General features: G+C 39.6%; 1 protein-coding gene and 1 long non-coding RNA gene across 6 annotated transcripts in view; one reads left to right on the top strand and one right to left on the bottom strand.

Annotated features, from left to right (window-relative positions):
• Positions 1 to 26735, bottom strand: part of GPR155 (G protein-coupled receptor 155) — a 44712-nt gene that overhangs the window by 13486 nt on the left and 4491 nt on the right. For all 4 annotated transcript variants that reach the window (XM_048869963.2, XM_048869964.2, XM_048869965.2 and 1 more), the window contains exons 2-7: positions 21527 to 22038; positions 10146 to 10545; positions 7003 to 7168; positions 4884 to 5039; positions 2964 to 3047; positions 954 to 1074 (exon numbers count right to left, since the gene is read on the bottom strand). In XM_048869963.2, coding sequence (XP_048725920.1) covers positions 954 to 1074; positions 2964 to 3047; positions 4884 to 5039; positions 7003 to 7168; positions 10146 to 10545; positions 21527 to 21992 — 1393 coding nt within the window. In that variant the 5' untranslated portion in view covers positions 21993 to 22038. The remainder of the gene's footprint in view (positions 1 to 953; positions 1075 to 2963; positions 3048 to 4883; positions 5040 to 7002; positions 7169 to 10145; positions 10546 to 21526; positions 22039 to 26735) is intronic.
• LOC142068548 (uncharacterized) lies at positions 18505 to 22073 on the top strand. Of its 2 annotated transcripts, XR_012664383.1 has the most exons (3): positions 18505 to 18705; positions 18804 to 18860; positions 19146 to 22073. It is a non-coding gene; the product is annotated as an uncharacterized LOC142068548 (long non-coding RNA). The 2 variants fall into 2 exon arrangements; XR_012664382.1 differs by having other exon boundaries at positions 18505 to 18860.

The following is a 26735-nucleotide window of genomic DNA, read 5'->3' on the forward strand; positions in this document are numbered from 1 at the left end:
GGGGTGGGGGAAAGGAAAGGAGGGAACCCAGGCAAATTCCCTGTTAAGAGTTTAAGCATGAGCTTCTATCAACATTCCCTGGGTCCTTTCTCCCGCAAGGTGCATTTCAGGCCTCTCCCCAGCCGGCAGCAGCTCGACATGCCAGTCGGGCTCCGCAGTTGGCTGGTCATCCACAGCGTAGTCCAGGTCCACAGATCCCACCGTTTGGAGAGTCATAGGCGTCTCTGCAGGAGCCTGCAGCACACATCCTTCCTCCTCCTCAGCCAGCCCAGACTGAGCTGGGCTGCTTCCTTTTATCTGTCCCTTCCACCTTGAGCATGCGCAGCAGGGGCAAGGCCTCTTGGACCCTGTTGGCCCCGTGCAGGTTTGGTAAATCCCGTCACACTCACATAAGGCTACCCAAGTTTTCCTTCCACCTCTTTTGGTCTGTTTTGTACACTTCCATGCCCCCTCATATGCCTAGTATAACTTCCCCAAAGCTCTGCTATTATACAGCAATCTACCACTGTCTCCATCCCTAAGAACCTACAGAAACCCCCCCCCACATTTTATGACATGTTAAAAGGCTACACCCCACTGTTCACTCTGTGTTTGCTTTTGCCTTTAAGGCATATTCCTGCAATTTGTTCAGTACAAGCAGGCTGCTGCATCTATGCAGAACTGCACTCAAGTCAATGGAGCTCTGCATAGGCACAGCAGTGTATCCACAAGCTACCAATTGCAGGATCAGGGCCTTAGACTGTAAGCTCCCCAGTGCAGGCAGTGTTTCTGTTTGGCAATGACCTACCACTGTACAGAACTGTGCACATTTATAGTATTAAATAAACGATTAACATACAATGTGAGGAAAGATGACTCTCCAGAGTACAATCAATTACTCTCGAACATTAATTGCACACTACAATACTTATTTTTACCACATGAAAGCAGAAGTTATTCACATTCCAACTTACCTGTCCACAAATAAGTACTATAAAGCGAGCTGTATAACAAGATGAACACCAGAATCTTCAGAGTGATGTTTCTCTCTCTAATAATGAAATTCCACATCACCATTCCAATGCAGGCAACAACCTGTGAAAGGAGAGTGAAGCTGCAATCATTTGAATATTGAAATTAAAATATGAGGGGAAAAATAAATAGTGTAGCACAGATACAACAGTTATCAAAAATCCACGGTCTGCAGCCAGACAACTGAATTTTGTTTGAATTTATGAATTCTCAGATATTTAAAAAGGAGTTTTCACAGCATTAAAGCAGTGCAATAGTGCTCTCAAAGTTAAGGCTACGTCACTGACATAAGCATTTGTTTTTCAGGGATTTTCTATTTTTGACAACAAACATACTCTAGAGTTAGAGAAACCTGAAGTAAGAGGGCTCAGAAAACAAATTTTATAAAATGCATTACATACCCTTTTTGTCTGAAGTGTTTTAGGGGCACTGAAAAAAACCTGAGGCTGATTGAGGTTTGGATATCTGGGAGAATTATCGGGTAAATAATTCACACTTGGGGACACAACCTGTCCAAGGATAATCTTAGTAGTGAAGAGGCCCAGATAAATTACTATAATACAAATTTAAGAAAAATAACCTTTACAGTTGAAGTTAACTTGCAGTTATAAAAAAGAAGTGTCTAATTTAAACAAACCATATTTGAAAAGGATGGACTCCATAATAGTCAACGGACCCTCGCTGGTTTTAATATCATGTACTATATATTTCTATCAATATTATACTTATGAAAAAGGTCTGCTGCATATGCACACAACAGGCACCATCATCCTCCCACTGAACTCCATGGGAGTTTTGCAGTTGACTTCCAGGGAAGAAGGTCTTATATGGTCTTTTCTCCCAATGCTAGGCACATGTAACTCACTCCTACTTGTATCAATGGGAATTACAGATGTGTATTGAGAGAACAGTCCCGCAACTACTGTATGAATTTATGCTGCGTGTTTATGATCCTATCTATATGATAGGAAAGAGTAACATTTGCAAAGCATGGGGAAAAAGAAGCACACACACAGATTCCAGTGAGCAAAGGGTGGTTCAGTCTTTTCTCTCAGTACATGTGGCATTCTCATGCAATTTACTCCATTTACGCAAGTCTTGCAGCAGAGAACTTATAAATCCAAATCTTTTCTGTCAAGTCTGGACCTTAAAGCTTCCATGGCTCTTTTCTCAAATACAGGGTTTTGCTCCGGTGTCCTTAGCCAACATTTCCCTCTCACTGTTGCGCCATCTGCTGTGTACCAGATGTCCTCAAGTGGCTGACAGCAACCAAATGAAGATGGCTTCATGTATATGTATATGTGCTTACTGTATATGTAGATTGGGAAGCATTTTGGGATGAAAAGATATATGCTATTTTTAGAGATATGATTATCACCACTTAGAATTACACATATAAAATTGAGAAAAGAATGTATTCCAAATCTGAGCTTTCCCTCTGAATTTCCTCTATTTCTCAGCTTGAGACACAGTTTTATCAGAAAGAAAAGGAGTACTTGTGGCACCTTAGAGACTAACAAATTTATTTGAGCATATACTTTCGTGAGCTACAGCTCACTTCATCGGATGCATTCTGATGAAGTGAGCTGTAGCTCACGAAAGCTTATGCTCAAATAAATTGGTTAGTCTCTAAGGTGCCACAAGTACTCCTTTTCTTTTTGTGACTACAGACTAACCCGGCTGCTACTCTAAAAACAGTTCTATCAGAGAGACTTTAATGTTATAATCATTTATTCCAACAGAATCACAAATGATTGTTCTGTACAGTAAATACTATACAGTCTACTACACAAAATCTGAGGCACAGTAATACTGAAGCTATTTAGAAAGTAATGTGTTAGATCTTTTTTTCCCTTCATCATATATCTATAAAGTAAGCTTTCCACACAGCGATTTCTCAGAAAAAAAAAAAGTTTGTATCTAAAGATTTTTATATTCTACATGGTACTGACCTGAGCAATAAGTAAGTTTGTCGTCAGCATATGAGGAAGCTGTTTATATTTCTTACTCAAAAGAATAACAGTAAGAGACCAGATCTGAAATACACAAAAGAAATAAGAGTTCAATTTAGGACTTTTAAAAATTAAGATGAGCACTCAGGCTTAACATACAGGAATTAAACATCCAACAAGCCACTTCCTTTTGTTTTTAGATAACAAAGCTGGAAGCATCAACTCTATGCCACCAGCTCCCAGTCCCCTTGCCATAGGAGGCATAGCCACAGTGCAGTTCTTCTGTGTGCTTGGGATGGTGTGACTTCTAGGGGACTGCTGTTGCTGGGGCAAGTTAAAGCTGCTCTATCATGTCATATCAAGCTGGAGGCTGCTTGCCCCTCACAAACAAAGGGGTGGAAAAAATGCTGAAGAGCCACCCATGCCTCCTTAGGGGTGCTCAGGCTAGGTGGATCTGGTGCACGCCCTCTCTCACTCTCTCTCTCTCTCTTTTTTTAGTTTAAGACACAGCTTCTACCCATTCCTCTCTTACAATCCCCACAAAGGCTTGTTGATTGCCAAGATGCAAGTCCTAGTTGTGGCTGTCCTTCCATTTCTCCTCAATGTCACAGTCAGTGCCCCACTCTATATTCTTCTGTTTTGTCAACTCTTTCAAGGTTTTGTTGAGATATTTAATGATCCAGGTTAACAATATTCACACTTCTTCAAAAAGGTACCCATGAGCTACATTGAGAAGTTTATCTTCCTACACAAAATTGATAATAAGTAAGGAGAAAAATTTTGCTTATTATGAAGGACTAATTTACATGCATTTTATTTTTAATTCTATTTTTAAACTGCGTGACATTTATCCTTTCCTTTAAATTAATAAAACTTTAGGGAGTATTCAACTGCTTACAACACAAGAATTTAACCAGTTAATCACACCAGTTTCTTTACATTTATCATCACATATTTCATATCTCAACATAAAACTTTCCCGCCTTTTATTAGAAATATCAAAAAGAAGCACTCTGACAAAAGGCATAAAATGCAAATGTAAGTCTGAGATAGCTTCTGGAAAGATGAACTCCAAAGCTAAAAATGGAGTGAAACTCGGAAACTGTGCTGAATGGCCCAGCTTATAAGGCTGTGGGAACCATTCAGCATGGATATTTTAACTTACGTTAAAAAAAACAAACAAACCTATCCATGGCATTGTAATGATGGCAAATGATGCATTCTGGGATGTCACAACCTATTTTATGAACCAGGCAACCAGAGGTTGTTGCCAGGAAAATAATTTCCCAAACATTTTAATGCTAAATAACTTCCATGCTAACTGCTCTCACTAGCCAAGACTGTGGAGGCATTCAGCTCAGAGAAATGCCTCAGCTTTAACTTCTATCTTTGCTACTGCAGTAGCCCCTGCCAGCACCTTTTTTGGATGTAAGAGTGGGGGCCAGTGGGCAAAAATATCCACAGAGATGTGTATAGGCCTAGTATTTAAGCATCTCACAATTTGTAATGTATTTGTCCTCAAAACCCCCCGTCAGAAAGGGAAGTGCAATTATCCTCATTTTTTACTGATAGGAACTCAAGCACAGAGCACCCAAATGGCTTGTCCCAAGTCAACACAGGCAGTTTGTGCAAGAGCAGGGAACTGAACCTGGATCTCCAAAGTCCTTTGCTTAATACCCTTACCACCGGACCATTCCTTTTTTTACAACTACTTCGTTCATGTTAGCTTTACGGTGGACCATTTACCCTACATTGGAGAGCCTCTCTCTCTCTTCTCTCCTCCCCTCTCCTACAAGAGGGAAAGAGTGATGAAATGACAATTTTGTCTTTCAATTACCTGGCTTGCTGTTTGTCACTACCTTACTGCCATTTAATGTGGTTTGGGTATTTCCTTCACCTTACTGTATTATCAATACTTACCAGGGAGACGAGACTGACAATACTTATATCAAAGCTAACATTTTGGATTGCAGATGCCAATGGGTTTGGATCCATAGATGGAATGGTCAATAGCCAAGCAGAAACATACAAGATAGGAGCAGACACAAATGTGCTTATCACCATTCCTGAGGTAATCTGCAAACAGAAATCAAGAGGAGAAAGCGGAGAAGATATCACATTTCTAGTTAAATTATCTGTTTTTAGGAAATATACTATGGGCAAAATTCTACCCTGGTCTTAAATACCATATGGAATTCTACTGAAGTCAATGTATTGCATGGTTAGAAGATCAACCAGAATTTGGGCTATGAATTGTAGGAAATACATCCATTTTTTGCAGACAGTTAAGAAGAAGATGAACATCTTGTAACAAGCGTAATCAAAAACAACATCCGTTTGGGAGCCCTCTCTGCAAATTCTCTACATTAACAGTGCTTTCTCACATGAGTAATCCCAATGACTCCAGTACAGGACTGGGCGAACATACTACAATGCGGAATGTCACAGCTTAGTCTCTCCCTCCAATGCACAGCTTTATATTTTACATTAAACAAATAAAATTTGTTTGTGCAGATGTGCATTTTCTGTCATACAAATTCAAGGATGAAAAGAAGCCTGGATGTGTTTACGTGTTACTTATATTTTGGTTTTCCCTGGCTTCCTCGCTTTTGGAATTCAACAGCAGCGGAGATTCTACACACACCAGCCCTCTGACTAATAAAGGGACATTGCCAAGGTTGGTTAGACACAAAATTAAGCTACAATGCTTTGTTATTGTATCTTTCTTGTATATTTTTGCAAAAAAATCTGTGTAATTCTTCTAAAAAATTATGACAAATGTTTTATTATTTTGCCTAGAAGGAATATTGAAAGAAAATCAAACAGTTACAGATGCACATGTATATAGGGCCAGATTCTGGAACTACGTGAAATGCCACTCCAAAATGCTGCTAAAAAAACAGCATCAATGTGTGCCCATATTCAAGGCAGCAGCAGCTCCACATATTGTCTATTCCCCAGAGTCTCTTTCTCGCAGCATCTCGAATAATTTATATGGGAAGCTGTGGATAGGAGCCACTTGCTGGGTCCGGTAATAAACCTGATGCACCCTGGATACTTGGACTTTCCACCCTGAAGTGTATGCAGAATGCCTGTAAGAATTTGGCTCACTTCATAAAACATCTCTTCTGTTTAAGAGTTATTTGTAATAAATCCAATAGTGAAGTTGGAGCAGTGTCCTCTGGATAAGAAACAAGAACTACATGGTTTTTTATCATAAGGTTTAACCGAAGGGGAGCATAGGCGCCGACTCTGTGGGTGCTCAGGGGCTGGAGCACCCACGGGGAAAAATTAGTGGGTGCTCTGCACCCACCGATAGTCAAGCTCCCAGCCCCGCCTCACCTCCTCCTCTGCCTCCTCCCCTGAGCGCGCTGTGTCCCCACTCCTTTGCCTATCTCCCAGCGCTTGCTGCCACCAAACAGCTGTAGCAAGCTCCGAGAGGGAGCGGGGAGAAGCGGGAACATGGCGCCCTCAAGGGAGGAGGCGAGGAAGAGGTGGGGCTGGGGCAGGGATTTGAGGAAGGGGTTGGAATGGGGGCAGGACAGGGGTGGAGTCGGGATGGGGCCAGGGGTAGAGGGGGGTCAAGCACCCACTTGAGCCAGAAGAAGTCGGCACCTGTAAAGGGGAGAGAGTCACTCAAGGTGGGATTTTCAAAAGTTCATAGCAGTGACCTAATTCAGCTCCCACTGAAGCAAGTGATAAAACTTTCATTGGCTTCAACAGGAACATATAGAATTTTCCTTCTGCTTTAAGTTATTTGAGTCCACATATTTTTCTTAATCTAGGCTCTAGGAATAGGATCTTAGGTTAAAAAAAATCTGTATTATGTGAACACTTGAAACAGAAAGCAGAAAAAAAACTGCATGGTTTAATTGTTAATTTGAATTGTAATTCATATTTTGATCCCTAGAGAGCATAAGAGACCCAGATGTGTCTATATTATGAAAAGCTAACTTTCTCAAAAGTTTGTATTAAAAATATTTTATCAATAAAATTAAAATCAAAATTAGTGCTGAGTTTGCTAATGTCAGGCACATACAATCTCTACTTCCATATTGAACTGGTTTGCAAAGATAGCCACGCCAGGTGCTGCTGGAAAGACTCCATAGAGAAATGCATAGTTTGATAAACTGGTGTGGTTGACTAAGCTGTCATTCTTGTCCAACAATTCCACCATCTCTCTACAGAAAAGTGGCATCATCAGTCTGAAAAGGAAAGAAAAAATGAATACATACTTACTCTCTTAAGTGACATTTCCCTGCATTGCTTTCAGCTTAAAAGGCAAAATTTCAGGCTTCTCTGAACAACAGTATTAAATATACAAAGAAAAGAGGGACCTCACTTTCAGTAACTGCTTCCCTAGGTACAGTGGTATGTATACACAAAATCATGTTCAAATAAATATATAACAGAACTCCAACAGTAAGTTTAGATACCTGCTAACTACTGCAACATGAACTAATACAGACAGAAATAGATTCCAATCACCATATAAATCCTTTAAAACAATTTACTCTGGTTTTCAGGCCAGTCAATTCAAGTTTTATACCAGCACAACCGAGATCAGAATCTGGTCCAGAATCTTGTTTGAGATAACTAATTCAGGAAAAAACAACAAAAAAAAAAACAAACAAAAAAAAAAAAAACTTTCCACATGTCAGGCAGCCAGATGGAGCATCTGAAAAACAATCTAGCTCCTGGCATGATTTTGGAGATACTGTGTCACAGAGGCAAGATATAGTGGGAGTTCTGCTATTTTTAGCATCTTTGTCATCTTCCAAACAGTCCATAGATCAGCAAAATTGCAGTAGGCTCTGAGAAAGCCTACATATACTTTGCTCTGCTATCTGAAGGAAAGATACCATATCGTGACAGCTGCTCCTGGGGGCAATCTGTATTAGAACTGGGGAAACTCCACAGGCTACAGAATAAAGAAGTGGGCAATCACGCATGTTTGAACAGCTTGCTGTAAGAGTCCAGTGGCGAACAAAACAAAGCTACAAATATTCAAGTTAAACAATTCGGGGTATCCTGTCCCTTCTTAAAAAGAACAAGCCAAACAGCAAGCATCTACTGTAAGTGGGAAAATCTTTTGAGTTCTTCTTGCAAAACTGAAACAGCATTCATGGACTACACAGTAAACCTTCCTACTTAGTCACCAAACATCAGAGACAATTTAAAACTGACAAACTCTCAAATAATTTTTTTTATAAGTTGCACTGAGAACTAGAACCTCTTTAGGACAGTGACTCTTTAGGACAATCGCGATCGACTGGTTGACCCTCGAGGATCTCCCAGTCGATCGTGATCTCCAGCAGCAGTGCAATGTGGCTGCAGCTAAGGCAGACTCTCTGCCTACCCCAGCCTCACACCGCTCCCGGAAGTGGCCAATGCAGCCCCGCAGGCGGGGCAGGGGTCTCCCTCTGCTCACTGCTCCTGCCTGCAAGCACCGCCCACACAGCTCCCATTGGCCGGGAGAGCTGTGGGGATGGTGCTTGCAGATAGGGGCAGCATGCAGAGCCATGTGCCCCCTCCCCTCCCCCCGCCCCAGGGACTGCAGGGGCACATTGGCCCCTTCCAGGAGCAGCATGGGGCTGGGGTAGGCAGGGAGCCTGCCATAGCCTTGCTGTACCCACGGCCAACCGAAAGCCACCACACGTAAGTGCACCCCAAACCCCCTCCGACACCTGAACCCCCTCCCAGAGCCGGAACACTGTACCCCCTCCTGCACCCCAACACTGTGCCTCAGCCCAGAGCCTCCTCCTGCACCCAAACTCCCTCTCAGTCTGCACCCTGCACCCCCTCCTGCACACCAACACTCTGACCCAACCCGGAGCCTGCTCCTGCACTCCAAACCCTGCCCCAGGCTCAGCCCAGAGTCCCCTCTCAGACTGCGAACCCCTCTGCCCCAGCCCAGAGCCCGCACGCCCTCCTGAACCCCAACCTCCTGCCCCAGCCCAGTAACAGTGAGTGAGGGTGGGGGAGGGGTGGAGCCCTCGGCGAAGGGGCGGGGTAGATCCTGAATTGCCCTTAGATTCAAAAAGTGATTTGGCCATAAAAAGTTTGGAGACCACTGATTTAGGATATAGGCCTATTTTGTCATAATATGCTGAGCTGCTTTTTGTGCTAAGTCAAAGACCAAAGGTGGTTGCCTCAAGTTAGTCTCCTAACTCCTTGTTAATGTATGTAAATAAAATTTACTTGATTTTCAGAGGTGATGAGCATCCACAAATGCCACCTGAAGTCATTGGTAGTTGCAGGTGCTCACTCACCACCTTTGAAAGTTAGGCAAGTCCCTATCTTTAGGCATCTAGGTTGGGAAATATTAGACACAATTTCCAAGCAAGGGAAAAAAAAAAAAAAAAGGTTTCCCTATTAATGCTGTGTCAAGACAGCATCATTTTTGGATGGGGGGGGGGGGTGAGGGAAGGGAATGGGAGCAAAAAGTCCACACAGATGTATATAGGCCTAGTATTCAACAAAAAATAGCATGAACAATCAATTAGTTTTCTTTCATATTCTTTTCATGTGTCCAATTCACAACTTCACCATCACTGATCTGGGTTATGCATGTTAATTATTTTTACTCTGCCAACATCTAAGCTCTTCTTCATATAAGGTTTATATTTCTTTGACTATATCAGAGCAGTAATACTGTGATGTGAATTGTAGCTTCACAGCAAGAAAGAGTGCACAGTTCATCAATAAGAACATTTATCTTTATTTAGTCCAAGCAATGCGATGGCAGAAGTTAATTCACTGGCAAATTGGCTGAACTTTAAAGGGAAACTATCATCTACTGATACTCAAAATTTAGATTTAAATAAATCATTTTACAGTCTAATGTGAACAGAAGTGGGTTTTAAAAATAATCCAAAATTATTTGGGGAATTTAAACATTGCAGCACAAGAAGTTAAAATGACTCAAAAGCAAATAGGAACAAATAAAACTCACCAGTTTAGTTTCATTGTCTAAGCTAAGCAAAATGCAAAAACTAACCAAGCAGTTTGGAATGAAAAGTAAACTTGTTAAAAATGAGATCTGTTTTAATAATACATTAGTTGTGAGAGATATGGATAAGTATTAGTAATACTGACTGTCCATTTAATGCTTTTCTAAATGTTGCAATATACAAAAAATACTGAAACATGTAAATACAAAAGTAAACACATCAAACTTACAGTTTAGCTGTGATGAGAAGAATCAGTGCAACAAACGCATTCTTCGTCAGTTTTTTTATTTGTCCCACCATGCTGAGTCCAAGGTAAAAGAGTGCTGAGCCAGAAAATGAACTGGCTAGTCCATCAAGGAAGTTTTCAAGATACACTGGTATCTTCTGTCCAAGAATAAAATTTGAGGCAATTCCTATGAAGACCATGAATACTATTGGGTTCTGCAACACTCGAAGAAGCCCGAGTCCCACTATTTTCATTTTGTTGTGCGACATACTGCGATTATCTCGCCCTTTCTGGATTTCACAGAAGATAAACCCAAGAGGGTTTAGCATCATAAGAGATATTGGAGCCACTAAGTAAATGTACTGGAGATATTCTGGGTAAGTGGTTTGATATAAAGCTTCAACTAGAAAACAGGAAATGGAAAGTGATTATTGACAATACTTTAACAAAAATATATGATTTAATATTAAAATGAATGATTGTCTCTCAAATATACAAAAAGATGTTCTTCATACTAACCATATCAGCCTAATTAACAGTTGAATACTTACAACTAGCGCAAGATGACAGTGAAAATATAAAGAAATGCATGGTTAATTGTCATTAGACCATAGATATGCACTGAAAATAATAAAAATGATAGAAGATTAACTAACCCATGTTGCTTTACTATACTATGAATACCCCAAGGGCCAGCTGATAGAACCCTGTTTCAAAATGAATCATTCTAATATTGCTGTACAACAACAAAATAATAATACCATATGCCCTCTATTGTAGATTGTTCAGCATTTCAGATAAAGGAAATTGTTTTTGCAGCACATTCCACAATCATGGGAGAGTCACTGCACATTAATAGCACAGTTTGTGTAAGAGTCCAATTTGCAAATTGTTTTTCTTCTTACAAGTCTTTTAGATCTCTCTGAAATATAACCAGTGTGTATGACAGGTGTAATTCATCATCCTGTATTTATGATCCCTTTATGGCACTCTATATAATAAATTAAAAGAAAAATTAGTGCAGAATAAATAAGCAGTGTTCATGTTCTGGGACTACTCAGGTCAGGAGATGGGATTTAGGCATTTTAGGTTGTTTCCACTGACAACAATTTGGTTTTGTGACCTTGAGTAAACCACTTAGGGCTTCCACTTCAAAGGTACTGAGCACACATAGCTGTCATTGAATTCTAAAGATCAGGCCATTAGCCACTTTGTGACTCACTTTACACATCAATAAAAAGGGTATATGATATATATCCTCACAGGACTGCTGCTAAATTAGTTAAAGGTTCACAAACCCTGTAGCTTTAATAATCCTTCCCACCCCTTTTATTATGTCACGTCTTCAGGGCAGCGTCTGTAGCTTCTATATGCTCTGCAGATGCCTAGCGCACTTCTGGGCACAGTAAAATAACCAGTAAAATACTTTCAGAACCTTGGATGAAAGTAGCGAAATAAGTGCAAGTTATTGGGATATACTGCGCTACCACTGTAGCCATAGTGTAGACACTTCCTACATCGATGTAAGGGTTGTTTCCATCTATGTAGTTACTCCACCTTCCAAAAGGTGGTAGCTACACTGACAGAAGAATTCTTCTGCCAACCTAGCTCTGTCTACAACGGGGGTTAAGTGAACCTAATTTTGACACACAGGGTGTGAAATTTTTCACATCCCTGAGCAATGCAGGTAGGTCAAACTAATTAAGTGTAGACCAGGCCTTAGTAAGCCAAAGCAGGGATAAATTAGAGGTTGGTGCAAACTGACACTTAACTAGGGCCAGGTCTACCCTACAAACTTTTTGCTGGCATAGCTATGTCAGCCACAATGTGATGGGCTATGATTTGTGATGAACACAGCTGTGCCAGTCAAAGTCTATAGTATAGCATAGCAGTATAGCTATCGCAGCAAAGCGCTCCTAATATAGACCTGGCCTAGGACTTGAAAAACCTTTTAGACATCTGCTAATGGAAGGATTAGACCTGCTAGCCAGAAGGAGGGTTGGGAGCTCCAAAAATGAGATCCAGGGACACATCCCCAGTGAGAAGCCCAACCCTGCAATAAGTGGGAGAGGGCTGTCTTTGGCGCCATCTTGTACACCAGCTGCATCATATTTGAAATGCCAGCACCTCCCTGCAGTAGCCAGAAGCTTGCTCTCTCTCTCCCCTCCCTGCAGCGTGTCAGAACTTCTTAGCTGCTGTGAAAGGCAAGAGAGGAGAGGCTCCACTACTTTACATTTCCACCCACCTCCTGCCTGGTTCAAAGGCTGTGAGAAAAAAAATGCCAGCTACTCTTATCTGCCCTCCCCCCTCAGCCTCCCTTGTGAATAGCTCCCTGAGAGTGCCTCCACTGCTGTTCATAAATTTTACGAAGAAGCAGCTGCATAAATTGACAACTCTTGACAATTTCACTACTACCTGCAGCAGCAATGAAAACAATTAGAGGTTTTCTTAATTTGTTCTACTTCTATTTTGCAAACCTATAAGTTACGGGAGCTCTCGGAACAAAGACATTATGTCCTTTTAATCCATTCACATTTGGGAAGTTACCGGCACAACTCTAGCCCTTATATATTTTAAGTAAATTACAATTCCACTTTGCAGACATTAAAGGAATTGGCCCCTCAACTTGCTTGGTAAAGCTTCCCATTTCTAAGAAGCAAGTGGATTTTTTTTTTTTTTTTTGTTTAAAAAGGCCTGTACTACACTCCACAGTTGACAACAGCCATACCAGCAACATTTTGTTTCCCAAGTTATAAAACCATGATGATCCAGTGGTCAGTAATGAACATTCACGGATACTGTGATATAACTTATTCTTATATCTTACCCCTTTCCTAGTGCCTCCCAACAAGTCCAGGAAAGTTACACCTTCTGAAATAAACATTAATCCTTGTTTCTGTTGGCAGCCTTTTTACCTGTGTCCCACCTGAAAAGGCCAACAAAAGACACCCAGCAATTAGCTAGTACTATTTAATGTGCTAGCCAGAAAGGAGTGCTGAGAGAAGCTGAATTAGTACCAAATATGATAGATTAAAATCTATTTGCACATTTCATATTTGATATAAAGTAGAATTAGTTTTGCAAGAAATCTACAAATTACATGAACCCCATCTCTTTAGCCTCAAGGGCACAGCAGACAACTAGCTGTTTGCTAGGCTATCCCTTTGGTTAGGGAAAGCAAATATTATAATATAGGTCAATTAGTATCTCTAAAAGGGACCTCTTCTAATATCAAGAACCAATCCAGAAGGCAGGGGATTGCAAATGTAGGCTGAAAGCTCCCACTTGTGTGGATCTACCTTCAAAGTAGTATTTGGAGAAATTAAGGTACAGAGGAGGGAAGAGTGGGAGCCCCAACCTGACTGCTCAACAGTATTGATTATAATAGTAAAAGACTTTAAAATATGCAAAGGGAATTTCATAAGGGATAGTGACAACCTCCTGTTCAGAGAGGCTAAGTCAGGGGAGGGAGATGTCTGATTTTTATGGACAGACTAGCACCTTCAAGGTCAAAGGATCAGACTATTGCTGAGGAGGGGGGTGAGGCAATATAAAAAAAATAGGATTTTCTGGCTCTAAATGAACACACACCTATAAGACTCATTGTTCAGTCACTGGTAAAACACTTAATTTCTGTTTACAGCTTATTAACTCAGCATACTTAGCATTACTCACAGTACTTATGTAATCAGTAGTGTTAAAAGGGCAAGTTATAAGGACTCCGTTATGCCCTATTTCTATATTTTAATAATGGAAGCCAGAAACCATCTGGATTTGCTAAGTCAACATATTATTAGACTGCAACACCTTTAGAGATTCTTAGTTTTCCTGTCCCAGTTGAATACTGAAAATACCAAAGGCCAGTCTAACAAGGATTTGCTTTCCTGCATCTGCAGTAGAGGGTGCCAATATCACTGCATCAAAGAACATATTCTTACTTGAAAAACGGAGTACTAGTGGCATCCGATGAAGTGAGCTGTAGCTCACGAAAGCTTATGCTCAAATAAATTGGTTAGTCTAATGTGCCACAAGTACTCCTTTTCTTTTTCCGAATACAGACTAACACGGCTGCTACTCTGAAACCTGTCATATTCTTACTTGATTTGCAAGCATTTTAATTGTACGTTCTATTATTAATTCTTCCATATTCATGCAACTTGAAGTTTTAAGGTTTGGTGAAGAGGGAAGCGAGAAATAGGTTCACTAAGACTGTGTGTATGTACTCATTTTGTATGTGTGTGAGTGAATGAATGAATGAATATGAGATGGAGATTCCACAATCTCCCTTGGAAGCCTATTCCTGAGTTAACTACCCTTATAGTTAGAAATGTTTTCCTAATATCTAACCTAAATCTTCCCGGCTGAAGATTAAGCCCATTACTTCTTGTTATACCTGCTGTGGACATAAAGTGATCAATTGTTCTCCATAACAGACAGCCCTTAACATATTTGAAGACTTACCAGGTTCCCCCTCAATCTTTTCTCATGAACATGCCCAGTTTTTTTAGCCTTTCCTCACAGGTCAGATTTTCTTAACCTTTTCTCATTTTTGTTGCTCTGCTCTGGACTCTCCAATTGGTTCAGCCCTAAAATGTAGTGTCTAGAATTGGACATAGCACTCCAGCTGAGGCCTTACAGTACCAAGTAGAGTGGGACAATTACCTTTCATGTCTTACATATGACACTCTTGTTAATATACCCCAGAGATATTAGCCTTTTTAGCAAATACATCACATTGTCATATTCAATTTGTGATCCACTAAAACCCACAGATGCTTTTCAGCAGTACTACCACCTAGCCACTTATTCCCCATTTTTAGTGGTGCATTTGATTTTTCCTTCCTAAGTGAATTACTTTGCACTTGACCTTTATCGAATTTCATTTTGTTGATTTCAGATCAATTCTCCAATTTGTCAAAGTCGTTTGTCCATTTGTCAAATTCTAATACTGTCATCCAAAGTGCTTGCAACTCCTCTCAGCTAGGTGTCATCCACAAATTTCATAAGCACTCACACTACTCCATTATCAAAGTTACTAATGACAATATTGAATAGTTCCAGACCCAGGACTGACTCTGAGAGACCCCACTAGATATGTTCTCCCAATTTGACAGCAAACCATTGATCGCTATTCTTTGAGTATGGTCTTTCAACCAGTTGTGCACCCACCTTACAGTAATTTCATCTAGCCCACATTTCCCTAATTTGCTCATGAGAATGTCATGTGGGACTATGCCAAAAGCCTCACTAAAAATCAAGATTTTTTATATATATACAGACACACACACACACCCAACACATTACTTGCTCTAGATGCCCAAGTCTGACATTCTGTCAGACAGATTCTCCAATTGTGTGCATGCTTGCAAACTGCTCTGTTGTACTCTTGAACCTACTGATATGAAGAATATCTTTTCCTGTGCAAGGAACGTAGACATTTGGTATCTTTGGCTTCTAAGTAAAGAGTGGCAAGACGGATTTCATTTTTAATTTCAAGCTTATTGTAGAGCACCGCAAGGTATCATAAAAAGGCTCTATGAAAATGTAAGTAGTTACCATTAACTTAAAAACATACATTACACTTGTTGCTTTCTTTTAACAGTAAGTTTAAAAAAAAAATCAAACATCTACCATATTATAAATGAGAGTTTAGGTGGCAAAAATAAGTATGTTTGCATAGTGCATTTTGAAAGGACTTTGTATCTAGTCAGCTTCACTGTTTCTTCTGTACAGTCTGTCACTTTTTCCTGTCTGTGTGTGTCTTTCGTACAAAAGCAAGGGAGAAAAAAAACATTTACAAAATAGGAAAATGTGAATTTCCACATTTTTTTTAATTTTTATAACCACAGGTAGCTTTTGATTCATTTTTAAAACTGACCAGAGCTCATGTTGAATGGGTTCTTTTAAGTAGTTGCTATTGGAAAGTGCAGGCATACCAACTCCTTAAAAAAAAACAAAAAAACAACTTCAGCTGTAAGTGCATGGTTTTTAAATTGTGCTTTTTACCTTTTAAGTAAGTGCTGTTTAAATGGCCACAGTTTTTCCTGTTAATTTTAACACCACATTGCAGGTCACTAATTAAACACACACCACACACATAGTATTATTTGTACAATCCAGTTTTCCAGATATGTTTGGGCTGCGATACACAGTAAATAGTTTTGTAAGTGACTAAATGCACATTAGCAAACCAACAACGAAAACAATTATAAAAAGCCTGTCTACCAAAAATTAAGGAGAAGGAGTGGGCTACGTTTTTATATTGTTTGAAATTAAAAATAGGGATGCAATAACAAAAAAGTTGACAGAATAAAAGTTTTATTCTTCAAGGAAATAGGATTTTTTTTTTTAGATCCCTATCAGAAAAGGGATTTCTTGTTACACTCTATGCTGAAGGCATAGAAAAAGTCCCAAGAAGCTCAGATTTGAAATATATGGTCACACACTACCATGGGCTATGCAAAATCCTGTGTACATACAAAGCGACATTTCCCCCACAGAACATATGACAATGCATGCTTGATGATCACATATTAGAACTGAGTCCAAAAGATGCAACTTTCCTCCATCACCTGCTACAGAAATTAAGATGCCAGCATGCCAACAAATAGATAGTTAAATTCTGTTTTGAGCACTTTTAAATCTTCTTGAACAAACTCCCCAATAGATGGAAACATGCACATTAGATGGTTTCCTTATGTTAGGTCAAGAGCTAAAGCCAAGAAGGTACAAGGCAACTCATCCATTGCAGCTCCTGAAATGTTATGAAAATGTACAATTAAGCTGCAACCTCAGAATTTTAAAGTTTGGGGAGACTCGGGTAGCCCGGATTGGAAATCAGCATGTTTTCCAGGCGAGCAGTAAACCCCTAATTAGACACTCATAGTAAGAATTTTATTCCGACTGCAATTTCTGGAAGCATTAAACCGTTCTGAAACAAAAAGAAAACTAACATTATAAATGATGAGTTTCGCAGTCACGCATAACTCTGTGACAGCAGTGCAACAAGCAACACAACTACAGGACAGCAACATCTTATTTTAGTCAAGTCTTCTAGAATTCAGAGTAGCAGCTGTATTAGTCTGTATCCGCAAAAAGAAAAGGAATACCTGTGGCACCTTAGAGACTAACAAATTTATTTGAGCCTAAGTTTTGTGAGCTACAGCGCACTTCATCTAGAATTGTGTGTGAAGTCTGTTGGTTTTCGGGACAGGGGAGGGATGTCAGATCTCTGTAGGAGTTCTGTACTGCAATGTATACTGCTTTACAAATCTTCCACACAGTAAATATTTCTAGTTTTAGGACAGTTTTGCAAGTTTTCCACACAAAGCTAAAAATTTTGACTATTTAAAAAAAAATATTTTAGGGGCGTTTATTGCTCACAACTGTCGTCAGATTGATACCTCTGGAGAATTAAGTACTCTCTTTATGTACAGAAGGAGTACAGCACAAGCAGCAGCAGCAACAAAAAATTCCTCTGACTAACGTGCCTCAACACAGACTTAGCGGACTCGCTCATGTGCGTGACATGGTAGTCCAGTCTATTTATTTCTTGGTTTCTCTGCAGACACTGCCACCATGGATGTGGACATCAGTCCACTGAAAACCAAACTAAGCTCATTATATGTAGACCTCTGAATAGCTAACAGATGGTAGCAACTTCTTGTCCCCATATATCTGGTGTAGATGCACAGTGACAAATTGCAGCTGAAAGACTCTGTATCCTATTCTCTGCTCCCAGCAGGGTGGATAAAAATAATGCTTTAAAAAAAATATATCAGATTTTTTAAATTTAAATCAGATTTTTTTGATAAAATGCTTTTTGAGAAAAAAAACTATCTAAAGATAGTTTTAATTAAGATACATTATAGCTCAAAGAGATCTCATCATGGAATAGGGATTATAAATTCAAATTCTATAGTATGAGACAATGAATTCACATAATGTTTAAGAAAAGTTTTGTAAATGAGTTCCAATAATTCATGGATTATGGACTCAATCTTATGGGGTTCCAGGGTCTTCTGTATAGATTTAGGTTAATCTTTCTATCTACCCAATGTGACTCAGTGCTCAGTCTAAAAGATGCCATCAGGGATGCTTAGTTTTGCGAGTCTCAAACTGTGGATTTGTGTCATCCGAGATAACATGCTTGTTAACAGCAAAAATGTTTTAAATAAATAAATATATAGCGGTGATAAATAACAGACTTCAACCCTATTGTCCCTCTGCAAATTTGTGTAAACGAAGTCAATCCCTTACCTCTCTCTAAAAGCACAAAGTTTCAAAAAGTTCAATGAATAGAAGATTGTTGGGGGAGGAATAGATCTGGACAAGAAGAAGAAGTCTGGAGATAAATGTGAGAAGGGAGGGACAGGCAGTAGAAACAAAAGTGAAACTGTTTGAGCAGCATATTCCAGAAGTCTTGAGGTCTTTCTGAGTGCAGCCTTCGTAGATTTGAGATCTACCAGACCATTCTCTCACTAGAAGGGAAAACCTATAATGGCAGCAGGCCATAAAAGAGACCCAGTTTGGGAATATTTTAATGAAGTTCCTCTACCTGTGGGTAAGACAGGCATGCGTGCAAAATGCAACAGTGCAACAAATAAATGCAAGGCCCGGTTGCCCAAATGAAACAACATTGTGAAAAGTGTTCCTTTTCAGGAGGAAGCTGCATTGAAGATGATGAAAGGAACATATTTGAACATGCAGGATCTTCAGGTTGGTAAACTTTTTTATTTCATACTTCTTTCTTAAGGACTGCCTGTCTTCCTTCTGGACTATTCTTGAATTCTCATGTTTGAGCAAAAAATATAGTTGTTACTCTGTGGTACTATCATTTTCGATGCAGTTGTGATAAAAAAATAAATAGCTGAAATAGGCAGATCTTCCTTTTACAATTTCACCTTTTAAAGTAGTACTGAGTGTCAGTGAATGCAATGAGAAAAACTAAATGAGCAGTATGGTAATAATAATTAAATAACTGCATTGACTTATTTTGTTTAGGAGAATCCATCCCATCATCCAGAAACAATCATATATAAGTTTGTGATAAGAACCAGCAGATTACAAAAAGAGGTAATTGATGGAAAAATTGCCCCGTTTGTTTATGCAACAAACTCCTTTCCATATGATTGAGAACCCACACTTCATTAACATGGTTCAGTCATTAAGACCAGGATACAGTCCACCCAACAAAGCAGATGTCATAGGCAAATTGTTGGATAAACTGTATGAAAGAGAAATTGAGCACTGTGCAAAAAGTCTAGAGGGTAAAATTGTTAACCTGAGTCTTGATGGGTGGAGCAATGTTCACAATGATCCTATTGTATGTGCTTGTGACACAACAGAAGAAGAGAATGTCTTCAGAAACAACTGATATACATCAGGAAATGCACACACAACAGAATACTTACAAGACGTAGCAGTAAAAGCTATAACAAACTGTGAAAAAAAATTAAAATGTCTAGTACGCAGCTTGGTCACAGACACTGCTGCAAATGTACCCAAGATGAGAAGAAATTTAGAAGCGAGTCCCAAGCTAATACCATAAGGTTGCAGTGCTTATTTGATGCACCTCCTAGCCGAAGACTTCAGTGTTCCAGAAATAAAGACTAATGTTGTTGAAATTGCAAGATACTTCTGTAACAACCATTCTGCAGCAGCTGCTCTGAAAAAAGTGGGAGGAACCAAGCTAACTCTCCCACAAGACATGCGATGGAACTCAGTAGTGGACTATTTTCAGCACAATTATCAAGAACTGGCCTAATCTGATGACAGTTTGTGAACAAAATTGTGAAAAAATAGATGGCCCTGTCACAGCCAAAGTTCTCACCATTGGGCTTCAGAGAAACGTTGAACACACCCCAAGTCCCCTGAAGCCTATTTCTGTAGCCTTGAATAAAATGCAGAGAAAAGAGCTGTTTTATTACTGATGCTGTTGAAATTTGGAAGGAACTGAGTGAGGTCTTAAAAAAAGAACTATGCAATGACAGAGTTAAATTACAAGAATTAAAAAAACAAATGGGACAAGCACTATCTCCAGCTCATTTTTTTGCAAATATTCTCAATACTCGTTACCAGGGTCAAACCTTAACTATTGAAGAAGAGGAGTTGGCTATGACATGGACATCCAGCAATCATCCCTCCATAAAGCCAACTATAATAAAGTTCAGAGCTAAGGGTGAAATCATTCAAGAAATATATGTTTGCTGATGATGTTTTAAAGAAAGTCACACCAGTGACCTAGTGGAAGTCACTTAAGCACTTGGATTCGGAGACTGTTGAAGTGATAATCTCACTTTTAACAGCAGTAGCTTCTTCTGATGGTGCAGAAAGAATAGTTTCTTCCTTTGGACTAATTCATTCCAAATTGAGAAATTATTTGGGACCTGAAAAAGCAGGAAAGCTTGTTTTTCTTTTCAGATTACGAACAAACAGGAAAATGAAGGTGAAGACGACTGAGTTAGCTGCAGAAGCTATATTTTAAGTTTTTCATGTTGACCTGGCTGACACAGTCGATTTAATTTTTGTTTTTTTTATAAAAAGTATTTCATTTAACCATTTTAGTTAAAAACAATTTTAACAAAAACAAACCCGATTTTAAAAAGTTGAATGTTTAAATTCAAAAATTCATGCTTGTTTTGTTAAAATATCATATGTTTGCTGTTGAAGAAAAAAATCCAGAATACATAATGTCGGTGTTTTAGTTAAATAAAACAATTTAAAATGTCTGTCTGGTGATGCGCTCCTCCTAATACAGCATGGCAAGAAAATCCTCTAAATATTAATGATTAACCTGTTGAATTGGAGATAGTTCGCCTCCCAATGACCTCATAAATATCTGCTTTGATTACCTTTGGTAAATGAAATAACCAAACAATCATTCATTTTTTGATATAGCTGTAAAACTAATCGGAAAAGTTTTCAAAACAAATTACTTAAAAATGTATAGTGTGAACCTTCTAAAAATGAAACCTACATCTATTTCTGAATTGTGAAGAATATGTATTAAGGTTGTAACAACCAACAAGAATGCACTTTTATGTACAAATCCATGATTAAATTGAGTCTTCCTGACTAGTGATTTATATTACAATTTCAATCAATTTGATTTAAATCAAATCCACCCTGATTCCCAGAGCCATCCAGTCAACACATTTGAAGTCATAAACATGTCTCTGTACAAGTAAACGTATGTTTGTTTGTTGACAACTGTTTTATACAGCCTAAGATTTCAATTCAGCAGAATGTAAAACAGTTCTAATTTAGAAGCACAAGAACACAAGACTGTACAATCACAGCATACACTAAATGCCTAGGACAAGGAAAAATAATGTTAAAAAAATAAAGTTAACAAAAACAAGAGAGCATAAGTGGTTTCTTACCTATAGGATATCCCAGTGCAAAGTCATTGCTTTGTGTAGCAAAAATAGGGAACAGTCCTGCTTTGCCAAATCGACTTTCAGGACTGGCTACCAATAATGTTAAAATGCAGACTAAGAAAAATACAGAAGCTTTGGCAACCAGGATGCTGCAAAGGAAGGACCAGTTCACATTGGAAAAATTAAGTACCACCATGTTTTTGAATAGCAAAGCTGGAAGCGCAAAACAGGAGACAAAATTTCCCAGTCCTTTGGCCTGAGTTGATGTGATGATGTTGGCTCTTCCAGCTATATATCCACAGAGGATGATGCCAAAGCATTGTAGCAGTGCTGGGAAAAGCCTGCTTATTGACATGGAAGGAGAACGGCTGGTAACATTGAATTGGTAGTCCAACTTGCTGGGCAGGGAATGCGACATATTGGCTGAAGAGGAGAGGTTCTTTGCGATAAAGTCTGAGAAAGTATCCATCTTTTCTCACTGCTCGTTTTAAAAACGGAGCATGTGATGTTCTGATCTGTAAAAATAAAAGAATGAAACAGTGTTATTCAACTTCTGAGTGGGAGTGTGTCTCTCTGATTATTTTAAAATGCAGTTCCAAATCCCTCCCACAAGCACTTCTGTCCATCACCCAGCCAGATAATGGCAGCTACTGAGAGGGGGAGAGAGAAAGAAACAAAACTGATAAAATAGAAAACTGTAAAATCATTTGGGTGGATCCCAAATACACATTCTTCCCTCCTTAGCTATTTCTCTCTTCTGCTGATAGTGGCAAGTGCACACAATTCACCAATAGCACAGCTTTACAATTAGTACAAATACTAAAATCCACTTGGGTTTCAACTTTAATTCTAGCATATATGTCAAGTGAAAATTAAATCTAAATGTAACTCAAGAGCTGAAACAATGAAATCTGCTGGCATGGAAAGTGACATGACTTGAGGATTTTCTACTGTAGACTCTGGAATCTAAACATTTATTTAAAATAAATAAAGGCACTTTCAGCTCTTCTGATTTAATGAAAAATAAATCAATCACAAAAGTAAAGCTAAGGCATTTGTCTTGTTGGGCCAGGTCTGAAAACTGGTTTCACTTAACAGGGCCATATCCATAGCCAGTGTACACAACATTGTTTTTAAAAACAAACTTTTAAGTAAGTTATGTTTCATGTACACCAACTGGCAGCATCATTTTAGCTGAAATCATATTTAAGAGCTTTCTTTAAGAAACTGTTTCCTAACGTCATGAAAAGTGAATGTGAGCAGGGCCAGAAAGATGGAAGTTCCATACATACTAAAACTCTAATCAAGTCAGGAGATCCCGTTACAACACCATTAGAAGCTGTAGAGTAAAAAAGAAGCTCACTGTTACAATCCATGCAGTTAGGTCCTATATACGTTACAACTTGTAATGGTGCTGTAACGAGGCTTGGGGAAAAAGGTGCCGTATTTGGGTATGTCACAGGTGGGACTGTTTGGGTGGTACTCCAGGCACCCCTGGCTTAGTCCACAAGTTTTGGCTACCTGCTTGCAGGAGGGTAGTCTGTGCCACAAGCTTGACTTCAGTATCTAAACAGTTAAATAAAAATAAACTCAGAATTTGGCTGTCTGCACCTTTAAATAAATGAACCTCAAAGACAAGCACTTAGTTGCAATGCTTGAAAGCAAGACCCTGAGGTTCTGGGCAAGCAGAGCTCCTGATCTGTCCCACTCTCATCCAGAAGCGCTGCCCTGAGAAAAAGGGGACAAGCCTTTTTAACTGGCGTGCTGGGTCCTGATTGGTCAAAGTCTCCTCCTAGCCATTCTAGGCCACTGGAGGACTAAGTCTTTTTTGTAGCCTGGTCTGGTCATTGAACAGGGGATGTCAGGGCTCCAATGCCTCCAGCAACGAACAGAGAAGGACTGATAGATACTGTCACATGGTCTCATTACTAAATTACAGTTGTAATGTAGATGGGGGAGGGAGTCTGCTTAAAAAAAACCCGTGAGCTTTACCCATGCATGATACCCTCCTGTCAAATCTGAAATCTAAACTATTTCAAACGAGGAGTTACAAGCAGTTTCAGATCCCATGCCTGCTCCGAAGTTCCTCAGTCAATTTTTATTGTTATACAACCATATTTATATAATTTTAAAAGATTCCCCTCCCCCCCATCTCTGATGCTGCTGCATAAGACACCAATCCAAATGGGCAAATGACTGATTCTGCTGAGGAAGCAGTTTAACTGACTCAACACAGAATGCTGTCAAATGCAGAGTGAACAATCTGATTCAGTCTAATCTTATTTGGTTACACCGTTGCTTCTGAATGGTGCGGAGTAACATTGTCAGACAAAATTGTGATTTTTAAGTTGATGTGCTTCTTTCATAATGCCCCCTCTGTGAACCATCTGATTGCTGACTGCATGACCAGAAAAACATGTGGGTGTATGTACCCGTCACACACCTTGATGTTCTGTTCATTTGAAAGAACAAATGACATCATTTGATAAGAAGAATGCAAGTTCTGAATGTAAAAAGAGGGGAAATATTCTTTCAGTTATTCAGATAGTTAAAATGTTTTCCACAACCTTTAAAAATTGGCTAATGGTAACGTGGCTTTTAATGCTATCAAGTGCTGGGCCTCCTGTCCAAGAGCAGGGAAAGCACACTTCAGTTTAATACATATTTTGGAGTGAACTGCTTTCTTTCGTACATTTATGGCATTAAAATGAAGAGTAGTGCCAAGCAGACTAGAAAATAAGAAACTAGCCTCCTCCCTTTTCCCACTGGCTCTATTCTCTGCCTGACCTCTGGGATATTTTGGAGTGGACGGGGCATCTTACCAACTTGCTAATTTAAAACTAAATAAAGAGAGCTCTCTGTATTTCATCACCATTGCCTAAGGATACTCAATAAGATGCTACAATAGAAGAGAGGATGCTACAATAGAGGAGAATTCCTATTCTAATTAAGAATAAATTCCAGTGGCCACAGAAGAAATCATGTCCACTGCTACCACACCAAGCAAAAAAAAAAAGATCAGATCACCATTCTAAGCCAATTATCCTTTCTAACCAACCAGACTTTCTGCATCATTCATCTGGTTAAGAACTTAAGACAAAGTCTTATTTTTATGCTGAGAGGTGATGGTGGCTGCAGGGATCACAGATCTGGTAAGTACCTATGAGGGAGCCATTAGAAAAATGGAACTTTGTTTAGTACTAAAAAACAATGGAAACCACCATTCAAGGAATAGACCAGCCTGGTAAGCCTGGGCCACACTGGCCAAGGGGTTTCCCTGAAGAGTGATAATCACAGAGGCTGGCCAGGAACTGGGGAAGGGCAGCTGGGTGTGAGAGAGAGACAGAATGGAAGCACCAGAACAGAGACCAAAGTAGCCAAGAACATAGCCTAAGCAAACCCTGGGACCATGGCCCTGGGGGAAAAATAACAACCCAGAGAGGGAACATTCTGGGCTGAGTGGTGGCCGAAAGGGGCGTGGAACTCTGAGCAAAGAAACACTCTCTTGTTGTTTGATTCCTCCTATGTTCAAGGAAACAGGACTTTGTACATTCTTGGAAAGCAAACAGGTTTGTATGAAAGACATGCCTGCCTTGATCATCAATTTCTCCTTCCAACTGAAATCACCCGTAGGACTCTGAATTTCATCTAAAGGAGCGGGTAAAAGAGGGTAACATCCCCCCCGTCCCGCCACGATAGAAAAACCGCAGCAGAAAGTGCATTGACACAACACAGGCATTCTTTAATTTAGGTACACAACACAGTGGTAAAGATACCAATTGGTGGTCTACACTAACATTCCCACTGTTACAAGCAATAGTGATGCTGCATTGATGCTGGATTAAGAGTTGGAGATTTTAAGAAAAATGCTAATGTAGACATGGCCACAGAGATTCTGCTTTTTTCCTGTGCCCCATTTCAGACTGAGATGGAGATGACCTTTCTAATTTCTGCAGTTGCTATGGAAACATGGACAACAGAAAGTCACAAATGTGTTACCTACTTTAAAAAAACAAAAAACAATATACAGTTTGTTTCTCCCCTGGTTATAAAGACAGGTTTCAGAGTAGCAGCCATGTTAGTCTGTATTCGCAAAAAAGAAAAGGAGGACTTGTGGCACCTTAGCGACTAACAAGTTTATTTGAGCATAAGCTTTCGTGAGCTACAGCTCACTTCATGGGATGCATTCAGTGGAAAATACAGTGGGGAGATTTATATACATAAAGAACATGAAGACAACCTTCACATCTTGATTACTTTGTGGCAAGTGTGACATATGCACTAGTATCAGTGATAGGAACTCTTCTCCAATTTAACTGCACATTAAAAAGTCAGCCTATTAAATGATTCAAACAAAGCTTTGAAGTTTTTAAAGAAAGTTTTCCTAACCCAATTGAATTATAAAACATTACACCGTTAATCCAGAGCACCAATGTATACGAGTGTTCTTATAGAGAGCTCCTTCCCTGCCCACATTTGTTATATTTTATATCGTACATGCATTTAGAATGCAAGTTCTTTGGGACACAGACTAAATATTTGACAACCTTACCCACCTTGCAGCATTGTGTACATTTACCACATTTGATCAACTGGGATGAAAATAGCCTATTTTAGGTCAACCAGTCCATCCTTATCCCATACAGTACATTTTCCAATGTTGTGTCCACTCTACGCTGTAAATCTCCCAAACAACATGGATTCAGCAGTTCTCTTGAGAGAATGCAACACACTTCACTATCAGTTAGTTTTTCCTGATGATCTAACTAAATTTTACCCCATTACTCCAAGTTATGCCCTTGTAATCAGGTCTACAAACCCCACACTGAGCATAGACAGAGGGGGGGAGAACCACCTCTTCAGCTTGATCACACTCCCACACAGCTGCCAGAGCTACCAATCATGGAGACAGATGCCCACAGCTGCAACTGATAGAGGAAACAAGGCCTCCAGGTAGCCAAGACAGATGGAAGAGGAGGCAAAAAGGCATGGGACAGCAAAGGGCAGACACCAGGCTGCTTTCAGGAAAGTAATCAAGAGAGTGAAGCAGACTGTGAGTCTGCTAGCCTTAATTCGAGGTAAAGGTCCAGGAACTCACATGACTGAAGACAAGCTAAGGAGAGTCAGCCAGGAGAAACTGGGGCCCCTCGAAAGACCACACCAAGAGACTGCTGACACAGGCCTCCATGTATCAACTTCTTGAATTTCTCTT

This window comes from Caretta caretta, chromosome 11, assembly GCF_965140235.1.
Source record: "Caretta caretta isolate rCarCar2 chromosome 11, rCarCar1.hap1, whole genome shotgun sequence".
Taxonomy (NCBI): domain Eukaryota; kingdom Metazoa; phylum Chordata; order Testudines; family Cheloniidae; genus Caretta; species Caretta caretta.